Raw genomic sequence first — 19,219 nt, forward strand, 5'->3', positions numbered from 1 at the left:
TTTGTACCAAATGGAAGAGCTTTCCAAGAAAGTTTTTTTCCCTATGATTTCTATCAACTAAGCTTATGATTGGAGGTTGATTTTAAATGTGCAACGAAGTTAAGGTGCCTACTATGATATGCAAGTAAATTTGCAAGTGCTATGTAAATGATAGAGATGTTTTAAACACAAGATTGCATAAGCTTTATAACATTTTAAATTGCGAAGTGAAAGTATTTTCTTTGACTTGTGATAAATTAATGATCCACCAAAAGCAAATTTGAAACTTATGAGCAATGGATTTGCATGTAAATTAAATGACAATCCTTGTGAAATAAATTCAAGATTGTACTCAAAATAGCTTTGCAAAAGAAATAAATTTTAACTTGAGAGATTAGCTTGACAAAAAAAATGGTTTCTTTGGAAGGTGAAATTGCCCAGATATGATATGAAAATGTTGCACAATAGTGAAGCATAAGTGAAATTTAGACAATACCCAAGCTAAAATGTATCAAGTTAAAGAGATGCTTGCATAAAAATGAATTGCTATGAAATAAAGTCTAACTTGTGACTTGTAGCAATTAATGTAAATGACAAGCAAATTGTTGTGAACTTTGGCATGGAGTCTTCAGATAAACCTCAGGTGCCACTCCAATGATCAATAGTATCCAAGAACCCTTTTGTGTTTTGAACATTCCATGCTTATGTTCTTATGAAATCCTCTTTTAATATTAGGCATTGTTCCTTGTTGACGAGTCTAAACAATTCCAATGTACAAAGACATGTAGCAAACAGTCCCTGTTTATTCCTTGATTTACAAAAATATTTCTGCAATTGTATATTAGAATACTAAATAATGATTGACTGATAAGAATTGATAAGATGATGATACTACTGGCCTTTTGATGGTACACTTATATGCATTGACTGGTTATGAGGTGAATGGGTGTGTGCCATTTGACATTTCATTAGCCTAATTATTATTATTATTATTATGTTGCTACCCATTTAAGGGATGTTTTGTATTCAAATCATAGTAAATAGGATTCTCAGCATGGCGGAGCATGCTTTCCTGGTGGCATTATCTTTGTCTTTGTTTGGTTGTATGGGCTTCATTTGTTTTCCACTTTTGAGAGCTGAGGAGGTTCGGTTTCAATGTATGTGTCATATTTTGAAGTTTCTCAATCTATTTGTAGAATGTGAAACTTTGATGATCCTTGGTAGCATACCTACCTTGCATCTGATGTTGTATACAAGATATTGTTTGTATAGGCTATACTAATTCGTTTATTGGGTTTGAGACTTTTACATCCCTTCCATCAACTATTTTAATGTAGTGTATTGACTGGTTTTCACATCTATGCCCTCGAAATCACTTCTAACTGCTATTGTGACAGTTGTTTTCCTTCTTTTTGTCCCTGTCTAGTGATGATTTTTAGTATCCTTGTAACTAGTTGTCTTCATTGGAGGTTCAAATTGAAAAGATACCTCTTTTTGACTAATGAACTTAGTTTCAATCATTTTTGCCATACTTAACCAAATTCTAAGGTCTGGATAGCCTTAGCTTGCCGCAAATAATGAGTTTTAACCCCATAATATGGATTTTTACTAGTTGATTGTGTGAGATTTGAGAAATCTAGTTGTTAGAACTTCCTATTCATTGGTATATTCATTAACTCCCCTTGTTTGTTGTAAATGGGTGAACCTAGTGTAGTTGTCATTTTCATTTTCTTAAAATCTCGTACCAAAGGGTAAAAATTGGGGTGATTGTAAGAAAGAGGGAGCGAGGACACACATAATAGCTTCTTGATTGCCTTATCCATCATATTTAGATATTTTTTGATGTTATTTATATAACTTGTGTTATCTTTATATCTTTGATAACTTCGTTTATGATTTTCGGTTTGGTGGATTAAGGGTTGTGCAAATAACACATCTACCGTATTGGGAAGTTGGTCAATCCTTTCGCTATGATCATTAAGTATCTTCGATGTTTTGTCCTTCTTGTTATTTCTTAATTCTTATTAGAGCTTACCATAATTTTTTGGAATCTTCTATGAACCTTCTTTCTAGGAAATAAACTTCTCGGGGAAACCCATTAGTTACTTCCCTTCATTATGAGCATGATACTTAGGGTAAAATTGATTTTGTAGAAGCTTGAGGCTTTGTCAAAAATATGCTTATTAAATGCTCAACATATCACCCGCGAGAATTGAATTTGGGTAGGAAGAATGACACCCCTCCTCTCAACTGCTCGGGCTCAACCCAATTGTCAGATCTTTCATTAAACTGTCGACTTTGTCCTCCTCTTCTGTTAATTTATTCATTTTGCCCCTTAATTCTTTTAGTCCTCTTAAATTTTTTGATTACTTTTTCAACTCTAATAAGGTGGTGCCTTACGCTGTTGACTTCATCTCTACATCAGTTAACATCTATGTGTAATCTTGGTGTTGGTTTTTTACTTTGTGGACTCACTTGTTTTTTAATATAATTTTTTTGTGAATTGGCTCTATAAGTGAAGGTTTGAAATTGAATGTCTTTTGGAAAGGGCATTGTTATTTCCTAGATTAGCAACCTTTGCAAGGTTCGGTCAAGGTGTTAAGTGGTAAACACAAAAGAGATGTACCCACAGTCAACTCAAAAAGCATTATCAAAAAGAAGTAAAAGGCACACTAGAGGGGTGGAAAAAGCAGACCGAAGAAAGGGGTAACTCATGCCTCCACGATTACTATCTCCATTACATCTATACACTCAAGATGTGGACCTCCATTATCTAGCCCCCTGACCATGGCACTTAACCATGAAGCCATTCTTCTCCATTGCCACCTACTGTGATTGACACTTACGAATTTAAGGGTTGACCGTGTAAATGTCACCTCCCCTCAAAGGCTGGAAGCACCTAATAGTGTTGAAACTTGATTATCTAACCACCTCTAACAAGGTAGAGAACACTCTTACGAGACTTGGTTTGGTTAGATATTTGAAGGTGATCCTGGTTTGAAGTATAATTATGCCATTCATAGTTAAGTATGGTCCACTACGATGCATCTATGGTCATTTTCTTTAATGAATGGTTGTTTTCACTTGAGTTTGAGATGGTTTGGCTGAGTGGTTTTGCACGGAGTAGCTGAGGCCTTGTGGATAAAACTATTCCACTCCTACTCCACATGATTCTTAGGTTGCATTACATTTATGGAGAGAATGATGACCTTGCAGATGTAGCGTTTCCCTTCAACAATAGAGCATTGGGCACTTTGATGATCTTAACAGTTGATTGACACCCTAGAGTGCCCTCAGATGCAAAAAAGTTGAGCTCACTTTGCTTGGCATTGAGGATTCTTGATGATGTACCTAGCAGACACAGCGTGTACCTATGCTGGTGTTCAAACTTCACACTACTTGATGGACATGCCTTGATTTAGAGCCTAGATGATGATGATCATCCCTAGGATGATTAGGGAGGGCTTGTATTACCTATTGTATCCCCAATGCTAGAGAGAGTGCATTATTGTCTAGATGGCATAGGGATGACATAGGGCACCTAGAGCTGGTTTTTGGACACATGGAGATGTTTTGAGGCTTGATTTGAGGACCCTTCCTCAAATTATGGTTGATCATGATAGTTGGAGATGCATCTAGCCCTTGTATTGCACTTTTGGAGCCTTATTAGCCCTAAAAGGGCATAATGTCATGCTTAGAAAGGCATTTCAGCTCACACGTGTGGGAAAATAGTGGCATGTCTTATTTTGTTGAGCTATTGGGTCGGCTTGTAACCCATTCATGTCATGTCTACTCAAAATCAAACTTGTTTATGACTTTTAGTTGGATTGATGGATGTGATAGACCTCCTATAAAAGGAGGATCACTAAATTCTCATTGTCGATCATCACTTGCGCTCTAGAGAGCTCAACTAAGCCTTTTTGCTACTCGCTATGTAGAGATGTGATCTTTCGAGCAATGATGCACTAATCATTATCGAGATATTATTGGCGCGGGGAAAAAATTCGAAAAAATCATAAAAATCGTGAAAAAATCAGTAAAAATGGGGAAAAATCGGGGAAAAAATCGTAACATAAAAAAATATTCATTTTTTTGCAATTTTTTTAATATCTAAAGCATTTACAACACAAAATAAATACATTGACACAGAAATATGATAAAAGAACTAATATATAAGATATTTAATATCATTTCTAGTGCCACATCACACATAACAGTGAATCATGTCCTGAATAGTAAGTCCTGACTCATGACTCCCAACTCGGCCTCAAAATATCAACAAAAAATATAATAATGTATCTCATATCATGAGTCATAATGTCATAGACAATGAAATGAACCAAATAACTAAAGTCTAATACTATTGATTTCCTTTGCCCCTCTAGATGTAGATGTCGGTGGAGTTGGCAATAGACTCTGCTGTGCTCTAGAAGCTAAAGAACTAGGAGCTACAGGAGGTAGACCACGTCCTCTACTTGTGACATGGGTAGCTTGGGTCACCTCCTCCTCATCAAATTTTTATTTTCCCCACGATCTTTTCCCAAAAAATCGCGATTTTTTCATAAAAATCGGCCAAAAAAAAACCCCGATTTTATCTTCTTTTTGAAAAAATCGCAATAAAACAATTTTATCGCGATTAGTGCAACACTGCTTTCGAGAAGCTATTGCTATTGGATACTAGTATGTGTATCGGTGATATATTTTTGGGATTGAAGGAGGCAATTTCTTGAGAGTAGAATTGCAGATTTTTAATGATTTTTCATTTGATGAATGTTTGTTGCGGATTTTCCATTGTACCTTGTCTAAATGCATATTTTTGTTGGAAAATCTTGTTAAATATTGTAGGTTAAATCTAATTTCCTAGAAGTCCTTAGAAGACCTCCTAGAGAGATTTCTTCTAGTTAATTTTTCCCATCATAAGAAGATAGTTAGGGATTTGTAAGTGAAAACTAGGGTTTCCCCCCAAGTCTATTCCTAGATTTGATATCTCTTAAATTTATCCCTAATGACTACATCACCCAAGTAGGGAAAGCCATTGGGATATCCTTGTGGGACCATAAACACTATCTTTTGTCCTTTTTCTATTTTCCTAGGCCCTCTAAGGCAAGTCGCTAGGGCTAGGGCTAGGGTCAGGGCCGAATTCAACTAGGGTTCCTTGAAGGATTTAGGCTTGTTTTCACGTTGATTGACCTCACACACTCAAAATCTGGCTCTTTCTATGGTAAAATATACCCTAATAGGGCTAACACATCAATCCTAGGCAATTTGTGCACTAATAAACCTAATCATAAATAGGGCTTCAACTTGTGACGTATTTGAAGGCTTGCCATCAACCATTGTTGATTTCAATATAGAGCAAACCTTTTCTTTATGATTGCATGCCTAGTTGTTCCTTTGTTGAGCAACACTTTGAAACCCTAGGTATCAAGTATCCTTTTAGGGCTTTGTTTATGGTTTGCTTTTCCTTTTACATGGAGAATTGTGCCTTAGTCCATCTAAGAAGTACCTTTCTCAGCCTTTCACATATATCACCTTGAGACAACTGGCATAGAATATCATTTACGTGAGAAACTGGGAAGCCTCCTGTGTGGTGAAATTCCACTAAAGAGCATGAGGTGGAGTGTTGAGGTAATATAATGGTCAGAGCTCTTACTTTTTGGTAGATATACGCTAATACAATGGTTATATGTTAGAGATAGCCTAAGTGACTTAATTTAATAAAGTTATGTGTCTTAAATAACATTCAATCATAGTGATGCTATTGCTAAGTTATTTCTTAATGCAATAAGGAGACATGATGTGTGGGACATATTTATGGAGAGAAGTTTGAGATGTTTAGTGACTTTTATAAGAAAGAGGGAGTTCGGAAGAAAAAAGGTTATGGTGGAGAAAGAAACAGAAAAGTAGAAAATGGCAAAGAGTATGGTACAGGGAACATTAGTTCCACATAGATATTGGGAAACATATTTGTATATGAGTGCGATGAAAGGGTTGAGAGGAGTGACACTTGAGGATAAGCCACTTAAAAATCACTGGCTTAGTTGCTTATAATGATGATACAAACAGGAAATTGCTATTTATTAGATACTTTTGATTCAAATTGCCTTGAGTGGACACTGAAATTTGTCTCTTGAATGCCAAAACCTCCCCTTGTAAAGGCTCTAGACACCTTTGCTCTGGGTAATGAAAGAAAGCAGTGAGGGAACTTTGTGACTCTCTATACCAACAATGGAACCTCTCCTTAATCTCATAGTACACAGGAAACAAGAATTAAGGTGCTATTCCAACTCGATGTCCTTCACGTGACAAACCTAATAGAATATCTCCAATCTCAAATCTAATAGAGCACTCTTTGCTGGACATTTCCTTTGCATCCTACACAGACCATGGCACATTACTGTATCTTGTTAATAAACCTGTTCTCCAAAAGTGAGTCGATAACTACCTACTCTTCCAAGGATGCACTTTTAAAGAGATATTGGAAAAGTCTCATGTAGTTGTTGATCCGTTTTTATGAATAATCTTTGGGAAAGGTTCTAGATGGTATGAATGATAAATTTCTAGCTGCTTGGCCTTTTGTAGTATTACAATGTTAAGATTTGGTTGATTTATTCTAATCTTTTGGGTATGGATGGCTTGTGAGGCAAAAGCTCAATGTTGTTTTAAATAATAATATGATGAATAGATATTTGCCTAAAATATAGGCAAAGTATAGACATACTTGCATACGCACATATATGTTACATTCATGGGTGGGTCTTTGATGTATAATAGCTATTTTATATTATATCATTGTGATCAATGGTTTGTAATATTTTTTTATTTCTCTATATGATTTTGTAGTTAATACAAATTTATTGCATACTGCAGGAGCTATCATTCGAGCCAGAGCAAGGTACCTTGTCTGTTTCAGAAACTGCAGATGGAATCCAAGAGTCTGAAACCTTACGAGGAGAGGGAACATCTGATGATAAGTCCAAGGACAAAGAAGAGAAGGAGAAGGAAAAGGGTAAAGAAATGGAAAGAGAGAAGTGGAAAGAGAGAGACACTGATAAGAAAGGAGAGAAAGAGATCGAGAAAGATAAAATAAAAAGCCTTGATGGTGCAAACTTAGAGAGCCTCTTGCAGCGGCTTCCTGGTTGTGTTAGTCGTGATCTTATTGACCAGTTGACAGTAAGTGATGATTATTATTAGATATTTTTATTGGGGATTCAAATGAGACAGAAAACCATATGAGTATGGAAGTGCTCTATTTTGTCTTTTTCTGCAGGTAGACTTTTGCTATCTGAATTCAAAAAGTAACAGGAAAAAGCTTGTGAGAGCAATATTCAATGTGCCTCGGACATCCTTAGAATTATTGCCTTATTATTCAAGAATGGTGGCAACATTGTCAACTTGCATGAAAGACGTAGCTTCAATGCTTCTGCAGCTGCTAGAAGAGGAGTTCAATTTTTTAATAAATAAGAAGGTACTTTGCTTTTCAGTATGTTTTTTTTCCATGCTTGGGTGATTCTATTAGCTATAATTATGAAGCAAATGTCACAAAATATCAGTTTTTGGATATTCATAATATACCTTTCCATAAAAGACCATCTTTTTCTTGCTGCGCAACTCATTTTTAGTGATCTGGAGGTTGTTCTCCCATCTGGTTGTTTGTGCCTTTAAATATTTCTTGTATGTTGTTAACTAAAGGCATCAAATGAAGCTATGTGGTTATGGGCTTATATTTTGTTATTGTTAGTGGCTGAGAAAACATTTTTTTGAACTTTCTGTATTTGTTTTGAACTCCGTTTCTCTGTTAGACATGCTATTGTCATCTTATGCTTTTAACTGTAACTGTATATGTTGATATATTTTTGTGCAGGATCAAATGAACATTGAAACAAAGACGAGAAATATAAGATTCATTGGGGAATTGGCAAAGTTCAAAATTGCCCCACCAAGTCTTGTATTTACCTGCTTGAAGGTGAGCTTTCATGACTTCCTTTTGGGCTACATTTTATTTATCACAGGATTTCACTTCACAAGATTTCACTCCGCATTTCATGTTGTAGACAATAACATCTTCGTCAGTCTGTAGAGTACAAACCTTGTCATCTTCTTGTGCAATAATTATTCAAAGGCAGGACCCTCTACAAAGGAGCTGTCATGTTTATTGTGTTTTTCTGATATTTTGGCCAGCAATTGCATAGGAACATATAAGAAATTACACATTAGACATGGTAACAGCTCTAACTGACACCATACAATCTGAGTGGAAACTTGATAGGTCACCCACTCTCACCTCAACAACTTACTTTTGCCTCTTTAGGTCCCCTCTCCTTCAACTTTGAGAGGGGCTCCCCTACTCAGATAATTAAGACTAAGTCATTAGAGTGCAAGGTGATGCCTATTGTTGCCTGAAGTGTACACCCAAGTGTGGGAAAAGGTTTCCAACCCCACAAGGTATATTTTCAAGGCACAACCCTCGAGTAGGGGCTGTCACTCTGATCCCTACTCACTCCGTTTAAGCTATCTCTTAGGCAAGCTAAGGGGGTAGTCCCTAAAGGTAGATGGAAAGGGGGAACTTGTTGAAGTAACAAATTCTAGGAGATGCAATTGATTATCATCGTGACTTGAAAGATTAGATTGAAAGCAAGATTATGAGCACAACAAGATAGATTCGATTAAATCTTAAGATAAATCAGTGAGAGACCAGTGCCTTAAAGAACAACACTCAGATAAATTTAGAATACTTGCACAACAATGAATAAGATAATCAAGCCACAAGATGAACAATGCTGCAAAATGATAGTTAGAACCAAAGAAAATAGGGAGATGAGCAGGGAAAATTTGAAGGATGGAAATTTATCTTAAAGTTTAGAAAGCTTGGCGAATCCCACTAGTCCATAATATGAAATCTATAAAATGTTTGGAGAAATTTTTGTAAAAATATTCAAATTTATAATATTTTTATGTAGTCTATATATAATTTTTTGGCGATTTTTAGGGTGAAATAATTTCATTCTATAAAATTTGGGCGAATCATTTTCACAAAAAAATGGAAATTAGCGAATCTTTTTTTTTGGAAAAAGTACAGAAAATTAGCCCATGGGTGAATGTTAGCCCCTATAATTTTCCCTGGAGATGAGCACAAATAATTCAAAGAAAAAAGACTTGAAATGACAAGAATAGCAAGATTATGCTCACAATCTCGATTATCAATGATTAATAATGGATGCAAGACCTATCTAATGTGGAATGCAAGTTCTTGGTAAATTTTAATTAAATGCCTATTCTAGGTGAGAGCCTTCTCCTCAATTATTTTGAAGCAAGTCCCACCCAAGGTTGTAGAAAGAAATCTAGGGGAAGGAGGCTAAGGCCTCATTAATGATACCTCTCCTAGAGTTATAATGACCCAGATGTCTCTGTTCCTGCAAGGGATTGTCTGCAAGAGAACTGCAAGGTTGTCTGTTTTAACTGTTGAACAAGGATCAAGCTTCACAAATTGGATGAAGAATCTCAAAACTACACAAGCACAATTATAAGCACAATTAGATGAGATTGCTAACAGTGATTTAAAATAATGAAATGCGACAAGAGCGAAATGCATCTATGCAATGCAATCCTCTAACCATGCAATGCAACCTTTAACAAGAGAAAACTAAAGCAAGATGGTTAGTGAGCTAAATGTTATCCTTGACAAGATCACAAGAGAATAATCAAAACAACTACCAATCTACTATCCTTTTAGATGTCCAATGCCACAAGATTGCACAATGATCAATCTCAATGTGAGAAGAAATGTATCAGACTTCAGAGATACCACTGTCAAGATGAAATCAGTCCACAGTAGCTTAGATCAGTCACCAAAAATGCAAGGAACAAGAACCAAAACACTTTTTGTGATTCTTATGATTATTATGTGACAAATTTAGTGTTTTTAAGGTCTTATTATTATTATTGTTCTTATGATTAGCCTCTGCAGTAAATTGCTCCAGATCTGATTATTATGACAGTCTCCAAAAAGTGAAAATTGGAGGAGGATCGAAGTCTTAGAGCCTTGCGACCTTCCCTTAGTGACTGGTATACCAAAGCAAGCACTCAAATCTCAATTCTTAGACCACAAGCAAGTTTGAAAGCCCCTCCAAGAGGCAATGCTAACCTGCAACCACAAATTCGTTAGCTCAAGTGTGACAAAGGATATAGATCAACGCTCGAACTGCTTGTGGCCAAGGCTAGGAAGGCCTCTAGGCCTTGCGGCTAGGGCTAGAGACGTGATTTGGTGAAAGACAAGTACGCAAGCCCGAAAACAAAATGGAAAACCCTTGCCCAAGTGAATGCTAGGCCTATAATCACCCACAATTAGCTTTCAAACAAATTTTATGAGCATTCAATGGATCATAACTTTGTAATTACAAATTTCCAAGTCAAAACCACTATCTAACCATTGCAAAACTTCAATTAGGCCTGTAACAAGGTTAGATTGGTCTGGAATCATATGCGATGAGCTTTAATAGTCCTCCAAGGCTTGCGGCTAGAGTAATTTGGCCTATTAGGCCCGCCACCAAGCCTAATTGAGGCTTGCAATCAAAGTTTGATCCACAAAAATTATCTTATGAGCTTGCAACAACACTTCAAGGTCAGATTAGACAAGAAAATAATGAGAGTAGCCACAAGAAATTATTTACAAAATCTTTTAATTGATAAAAGCTTGACAAAACCCTGATTTATAGTGAAAGTAGCCGTTCTAGGGCTTGTGACCTCCAAATGAGATTGTGCGTTGAGGAATAGAGGCTGGAAGGTGGATCTAGGCCAGATCTAAGGCCAAAATCCTTGCAGCCTTCTTCAATCAATTGGACAACTCCCTTTGAAATGCAATGATGCCAAAATCCCTATCTATCTAAGTTAGGTGAGAGCTGAAGACCTCAAATTTTGGCCCCTCCTTTGATTTAGAAGTGAAGCACTTGCAAAACAAGCTCAAAGGAGCGAGAACCGAAATGGCTATATACAATACAAGGGTTACAAGAATGATATACAAATTATATACAATATTCACAATAGATTTCTAGCTCTTATTAGCAGATCTATCTTTATTGCACAATTAAATTTGAAAAGTAAATGAGTAGGATAAGATTTTATATTAATGCCATGGCCAAGATCTCTGCAAAACAATCGTTAGATAAGTCCTGGAAGTTTAACACAATGGGCTCTTGAGCTTCTTGTCTTGGGAGTTGGTTGGTCCAACTGAAGACTTCCCCTAACGCCCAAGATCTGAATACCATGTAGTCTCTATACACTTAAGATAAAGTTATTAGATCAAAAGGGGTTAGATACACATTAAAACCCTCAAAATCTAGAGATACCTGCTAGATCAATCAAGTTAGAATGCTTTTCTAAACCCAGTAACTAATGCAAGATACCTGTACAAATAGTTAATCCAACCACTGGCTAATGAAATAATAACTTGTGCAATATTATTTAGTAGAGCATTAAGAACACGATCCATAAAACATTACCACAAGAAACATAAGAGTAACACCATCACAAATAAACCCCCAAAGACTTCTGATTTATTATTCCCAAAGAAAAAATATATCCAACAGAGCTTGACAGAGAGCTTGCTCAAGATTTTCTGAAGAGTATATGATACAATGAGGAGAAAAATAGCTTCCTTATATAGAAAATGAGAGTATCAAACCCCTCCAAGTGGAAATAATGACTAGTTTCCTTGATCCATGGCTTGATCCTTGTCAAATTAATTTGATCCCTTGATAGTAGGTGTAAAAATCTCCAAAAGAATTCAATTTTCTTGATTGCTAGGCTTGGAGGACCAAAATTTGACTTGGACGGTGAATCTTCAAAAAATGGAATTATCATAATACTCACATTTAATTAACCACCTTGTTCCACACAAATGATTTTGCTAGAAAAATAGTCTTTCGGCCCCAACAAATTTTAGAGGCTGACTTCTTGCCTTGGAAATGAGTCCTTTCATAATTTTGACTTTGAAAAAGAACCTTAATAATTTTTTCACTTGGAGAGAATTTAATTTTCTCTCATTTAAAATTTTGATTAATTTCTGGCTAATTAATTTTCCTTCTATTTTTTGATTTTTGCCAGAAAATAAATAGACTGACTCAAGAGGGGATTACACATATTTTCCACCCTCAAAGTGGGTCTAAAAAATATTTTGGTGATGATGTCTAATTATGAGTAATCATCCACCAAAAATATTTCTGGACAACACTTTTTACATCAAGATATTTTTACAAAGACATCCCATTAGAAGGGGAATTTTATAATTGACATGACATCTTTGACTCAACCAAATTTTGCGACTCAAGATAGATGATCTGATATGATAAAAATACATAGACTCGATAACACTAAGACTCACTTAAGAGCTTACCATCGAGCCCCACTCTAGCTTTTGTGTATGCTTGGGAGAAAAACTTTCCCAATTATTTGGGTTGGAAAACACAAATAATTGGTGAAGGGTTAGAAACTCCCTAGAGTGATAGCTCTTTGCTAAGAACCAAAGGCTTACCTAGATGTTTTTACATGGCTTCATAGTCATAATAGAATCATTTTTACAATAAAGGCCCATAGGGCTGCAAAATTTGGGACTACAACGATACAATGGAAGTTGCATGATGACGATGACTTCAAATATTTTTATCCACTGACATGTACTCCGATTCTTGGGAAGTTGATATAGATGTGGTCAACAATGCCAAAGCTAGCCTTAGTAAAACATTTTTAAATTTTGGGTTTTTTATGAAAGGGAGAAGAAAAAGTGGAGGGACATGAAGATCAATACTAATATCCTTCAAGGGCTATGGAGTCAAGGAAAATCAAGTGGAAAAATGAAATAAAAAGAAAAGAAACCCTCTTAAATTGAACATCTAATGCTTATAGATTAGGGCAAGAGGTTAGAAGTCGATAGATAAACTAACCCCTTGGATAATCAAGGACAATCATGAAATGATTTCCCCACTAGAAGAGAACCCACCACGAGAAACCCTTCAACCATGGGATTGATTATAATTTTAGGAGAGATATTGTTCTTTAAGTATAAACGCCCGATAAGGGCTTGTCCACAAATCAAATTTTGACAAACCTTGTCCAACAATGAAAAGGTAAGGCCTAGTATCCTAACTCTTTTCTTGCATGTGACTATGTGGCCCCTCAATGGATCGACCTTGGTAGCCTCGTGGTAGTCTTGAAAAATCACATTTATGCCTTAAATGATGTAGAAGAAATAACCAAGAAAGGAAAACGTCCTCAACAAAATTTGCTCCCGAAAGTTACTTCCATTAAGCTCTATGGAGAGGAGTGCTCTTACAATCCAACCATGAGTACAAATGAGGAAGCTTTTCTCCATTTATATAGTGAGATCTACTCCCATTAAATATCATTATTTGAATAAATTCCTTATGTCTAGCCTAAGAAAACTAAATCTAACTAGTTTGAAAAATTAAGTATATATCAAAACAAGAAAATAATATGGTCAAGCCAGATGTACAATGTTTTGATGAGAAAATGCCCCATAAGGAGTGGACAATCGACCCAAGAAGAAGCAAACGGTCAAAGAACAATGTAGATGGTCAATGCCCTTGTGACACACCAAAAGTGGGTAACCCACTGCAAAATTTTTCTCCTCATTTGATAGTTAGCTAACTAGCAACCTTACGATGGCCTTCAAAGAGCTTTATGTCAGAGTTCTCCACCTATGCTATGGCCAAATCTCTCTCTCATCTAGCATTCTTCTTGAAGGAAGGTGGGCCGTCTATCAATAGGTACTTTAACCATACTTCGTACAATATAAATATTGTATAAGAATTATATATTTTAAATAGATAATATTGTATAAATATTGTATAGATAATTCAAATATATCTGCTTTAACCATAATTCGAAGTATCTATAATATCAATAGTTACTTCAAATAGATATCAATTCTTATACAATATTTAACATACATTACTTGTCCTACAATACTTCGAAGACATAAACATCCATTGGAGGACAAGTAATGTATACTAAATATTGTATAAGAATTGATGAGATGATTACAAATGAGAACGAGGGCCTGGTTATATACCCTAGGTAGGTGCCCTTTCATGAATGGTCATGTCTCTAAGACATGCCTTTTCATTACTAACTAACTAACTATTAGTTAATTAATTATTATTATATTTATATTTATATTTATTAGTTTTAGATGAATTATATTCATAACATTGCCCCTCTTCAAAAAGCTTTGTCCTCAAAGATTATTGATGAAAGGTTGGCTCTTTTTCGACTTGTCGCAAAACTGTCATATTTGTTGTTACAAGATGATATGATCCTTGGAGCTATAAAAAAAATTGTTGAATCGAAAATGGATCCTCTGTGAAATCTTTCGGTCACAAGAACTTTGCAATAAATTGTTATCATCGGACTAGATTCTGCAAACTTCAGTATTCTTGGGAACATAAATTTGTAGTTTCGTCCTGAGTGATACTGGTACGTAGATTGATTGGAAAGCCCACTCTTGTGATTCAGATGTCGATAAAGAGTTCTTCTGGTTGGACTTTCCTTATCATGTTAGTGACAGTTCCCTGATTTCCTTTAGGTGTTCTTGTTGTTGAGTTGCAATCATCATTTGGAATGTCCATCATTGGAACTGCAACTTCAAACGACGGACATTTTCAGCGTTGGAAGATTCAAGAAAGATCACATCTCTAGATATTATAAACTTTTTATTGACTTCATCATAGAGACGATATGCTTTGGAGGTATTTGAGTACCCCAAGAAGATACACTTGTGACTCCTTGCACCAAGTTTGTTTCTTTGTTCCTTAGGTATCAAGGCATAACAAGTGGAACCAGATGCCTTATCGAAGGAATGTGGCCATATGACATTTTATAGGGAGTCTTGTTTTTGATAGCATTAGATGGACACCTATTCTTTATATATACAACCCATAGAACTACATCAACCCAAAACATCAGTTTAACATTCTTGAAAAACATCATGGAACGTACCATATTTAAGATTGCCCTATTCATTCTTTCAAGTTTCAACCACTCCGTTCTGTTGGGGATTATAAGGCACGATCGTTTGATGTTTGATCCCATGCCGACGAATATAGTTTTCAAATTCATTTGTAGTGTATTCTTTTCCATTATCAATGCGAATAGAGCCAATATGAGATTGTGCATCATTTTCAATCCATGCATGAAAGTTATTGAATGTTTCAAAAGCATTAGATTGATTCTTCAATAAATAAACCCAACACATTCTAGTGTAGTCATTAATAAATGTCATCATATATTTATTACCATTTGTAGAAGGAACATGGATTGGGTCACATAAATAAGAATGATTAAGTTCAAGTTTTTTATGTGCTCTAGAATGACAATCATGAAAACACTGTTCGCTGTGCTTTCCTAGAATACAAGCATAACATTGCTTAAGTTTCCTAGGAATTGTAGGCAAACCAGTAACACCATTTTTCTTCAACAAACGAAGGCCGTCATAGTTCAAGTGTCCAAATCTAGAATGCCATAAAAGACTTGATGGAAATGTACCTTCATCATAGTGAGAATTGTATGAGAAGTTTTGTGCACGAGTTGAGGTTCCTTGCAGCTTCAGAAATCTTTCTTCTTCTATCCCCGTCATGACAAGTGAGTGCTCTGATGCTTATTGATTTCAACCTAAGTAACCGGACACAGGGATTCAGGATTCGTAGGATACGGGGATTCGAGTGTCTGATTCGGACAAGTTGAGCCCCCGGAACAGGACACATAGGATTCGTTATATATTATTTTATTAACATATATATATATATATATATATATATATTAAAAACTAGATATTTCTTACACAAATTCTCATTAATGATACAAATTCATTGATTTCAAACATAGATCTTCATCTAGATGTTAGTTTGATTGTTTACAAAGTTAGTTAGTAATATTATAGCATGCATAGTACATACAAAATTCAAATACATGCCACATAAATCATGATTCATAAATGAAAGACAACTTACAAGATAGTAAGATAAAGACACTGACAACTGTAGTTTTCTCACTAAGTCATCAAATCAAAATGTGTTAGATAGGTAGTACAATGCCAATGGAACATAGAAATAGAAAATATAAAACAACTATAGGTATACAAGCCTCAAGGCAATAGGTAGCCCATGATTCATGAGTCATCAATCCTCATAGTCATCATCAGAATCAACATCAATGTCCTCATCATCATGGTCACCACTACTCTCCTCTGCATCCTCCTCCTCCCCTGTATCCATAGTCGCTTCTTCATCTGTTGGTGTGGAGGATGACCCCTCTAAAATATCACTGTCATCAAATCTAACAAGCTCTAGCACTGGATCATTGAGATCCATGTTGGCCAATGCCAACTCAACACTGCTGTCCAGACCCATATCATCAGGAAATACATCCCACATCTTTGTCTTTCCCCTCAACCACTCTTCGCTCTGCTTGTAAATAAGACAAATGTTGGTGTTCACATGCACCATTGTCTCTTCCCTCGACTGCTCAAGCCTGCTCTTTTTCACACTATACAAATTCCCATATGTGCTCCAATTCCTCTCGCAACAAGAGGATGAAGTCACCTGAGAGAGGAGCCTCATGGCTAACTGCTGAAGAGGAGGGCTTGTTGCCCCATGATTTTCCCACCAAGAATAGGGCTTCTTAGTCCCCCTGTCTCTAATCACATCATATCCTGCAAATCGACCAGTGCAAGTGGAAAACTCTGCAAAGTCATCCTCCACGTCATCAAGCAATGCTCTATCCTGGAAAACCCGCCTGAATGCATCTTTCCTCCCTTATGATATTTCACCATCCATGTGAGGAGGGAATCTGCGGGAAGGTCCACCATTCAACCACTCATGGTTGTAGTATTTTGGGTTCAATGAGTGAGCCAAACAATGTAAAGGTGTGCAATTCTTGTCCCATCTGCTGACAAGAATATACTGTATAGTACCGCAAAAGGTCTCTGGTGATGTCTCATACTCGGGGCACTCACTCTGTAGAATAATGCTCCTCACAGACTCAATCATGGAATCCCATCCCTAATAAACCTCTCCTAGGATGGGTTTGTCTGTATCTGCAAATCGAAGCAAAGAAATGATAGGGTCCATGATTTGAATAATTACTTCTACCCTCTCCCACCAAGCATCATCTAGCACTATGTCCTTCACTCTTTTAGAGGCTACTTGATTTGTCTTTCTCCAAAAAGATCAAAACTCAGAAATAACCATGGCCCCAAGAGCGATCTTGACCTCCCTCAACCTCTTCAACATGATGAATGAAGAGGCAAACTGTGTATCAACAATCTTCAACAATGATAGATTGCTGTACTCCTTGTAGATAGTGAAGGCATTTGTATGATTTTACACAAAGTTATGGATATGTCGTGTGTCTTCAATAATGTTACCAATCCAAAACACATCAGAAGCAATGGATTTCAGTGCTAAGTTCAATGAATGGACAATGCAAGGTGTCCAAAACACTTGTGGATATTTAGCATCCACAATCATGCCAACAACCTTGCAAACAGGTGCATTATCTATAATGATTTGCACACAAGAATCAACACCTACATCTTCAATAACTTCAATAAATAACCCACCCATAAATTGTGCATCTTTGTATTCTCCAAGTGTATCCACTGCTTTCAAGAAAACTGAACCATTCAAGGAAGACACCATGAAGTTGATGAGTGGGTGTTGTGCTGGATCTGTCCATCCATCAGAAACAATGCTAACCACAGATGTTGGCCATGATGCTTTAATAGGCTCAAGCATTTTTTGTAGCTCTTTTTTTGCCTTCGTCAACAATGTGGTTCTAAGCTTCTCTAAACCAGGAGGCACATACCATGATGGAGACCCATGAGTTAGAGCTTGACACATCTCAATAAATAGAGGTGAGCGTGCCACATTAAATGATATGAAGTTTTGATAGAAAAAGAAGGCAATGGTGAGATCAAGCTCTTCCCGTTTTTCTTTTTGAAAAATCTTGTCCATTGGACCCAATGAAATTGCTTTTCTTTTCTTTTTGTTGCTTGTCCCCCAATAGAACTCTCAAATGGAAATTTGGTGGTGCCTTTCCTCAAAAATGGAAGGGGGTCTTATTTCTTGGTTTTTCTTGATTTTGTAGCCACATTTGCCATACCAATAGTGAACTCTTTTTCCATTTCTTTCCTCTTCTGTAAAGGAACAACTTTACAAGCACCAACTCTACAACTTAGTAAAGCGGACAAATGGCCTTTCACACGGTAATATGTGCTTGTGAAAGAACTTTGGCAAAAGTTGCACCTCCAATGTACATTGCTTCCTCCCTTCCCCTTGGTGCTTGTCCCATCCTCTCTTGTGACATATTTCCACAAGGGATATTTCTCAATGTTGTCTTTAGGAGAAGTCTTCCCTCAACATTACTTGCAACAGACTCTGATGATATTAGGGGAGGAGGGGCATCTCCAATGGAGACATTCTTCCCCTTCCTTTGCCCCCTACCTGCTGCCCTTGATTGAGCCATGAATATTGTAAAAAAAAACAAAACATGCACAAATTTGTAAAAAAAATTCATATACAAACTGTTGTAATAGAAATTCAAAAAAATAGAGATGAAATGCATTTACTTGGTGCTTGAATCTCCTTGCCGAACGCTCCAAACCCTTAGCTCCTTGCCCACAGCTCACTATTTGCAAAAACGAATGAGAGAAATGGTAAATAATGAAAAGAACAACGTTGTTTTTATGCCGCGGGTTTCACTTTTTTGGGATTTGAATCCCAAAATCAGGACATGATGTGTCCTAACGGGACACGACCGGGATTTGATCGTGTCCCGTTAGGACACATCATGTCCCATTTTTGGATTCAAATTCCCATTGAATCATGTCCGATTTGTGGGATTTAGACATGTGGCCTGTTTTGGGCGAACCTGCTTTCAGAGACCTCAACCTTTCCATCAAATATATGAATGGATTGTCCTCGCTGGTGGATGTCGGCCAAAGACAACAAGTTTCTCCTCAGCTTCGGGAGATATAGAACATCATGCAGAAGAAAATCTGGAAGACCAGGCAGTTTGATCCTGATGGTGCCAAGCTGTGATGGCTTGAGTTTTGACTTGTCTGCAAAGTATACCACTCCATCAACATTGTCAGTGAATTCTTCAAAGAAATCTCTCCTAAAAGTCATGTGGCAAGTTGCTCTTGAATTAAGCAACCAATCATCTTTCC

At 36.5% G+C, this 19,219-nt stretch overlaps 1 protein-coding gene across 1 annotated transcript in view; it reads left to right on the forward strand.

Moving 5' to 3' along the window:
• LOC149192127 (regulator of nonsense transcripts UPF2) overlaps positions 1–19,219 on the forward strand; it is a 234,878-nt gene that overhangs the window by 75,194 nt on the left and 140,465 nt on the right. The window contains exons 5-7 of the mRNA XM_089404492.1: positions 6,850–7,152; positions 7,250–7,447; positions 7,844–7,945. Of these exons, the coding sequence (XP_089260618.1) occupies positions 6,850–7,152; positions 7,250–7,447; positions 7,844–7,945 (603 nt within the window). The remainder of the gene's footprint in view (positions 1–6,849; positions 7,153–7,249; positions 7,448–7,843; positions 7,946–19,219) is intronic.

This window comes from Pinus tabuliformis, chromosome 2_2 (genome assembly GCF_031772625.1).
Source record: "Pinus tabuliformis cultivar Carrire ecotype Pingquan chromosome 2_2, CPIR1, whole genome shotgun sequence".
Taxonomy (NCBI): Eukaryota; Viridiplantae; Streptophyta; class Pinopsida; order Pinales; family Pinaceae; genus Pinus; species Pinus tabuliformis.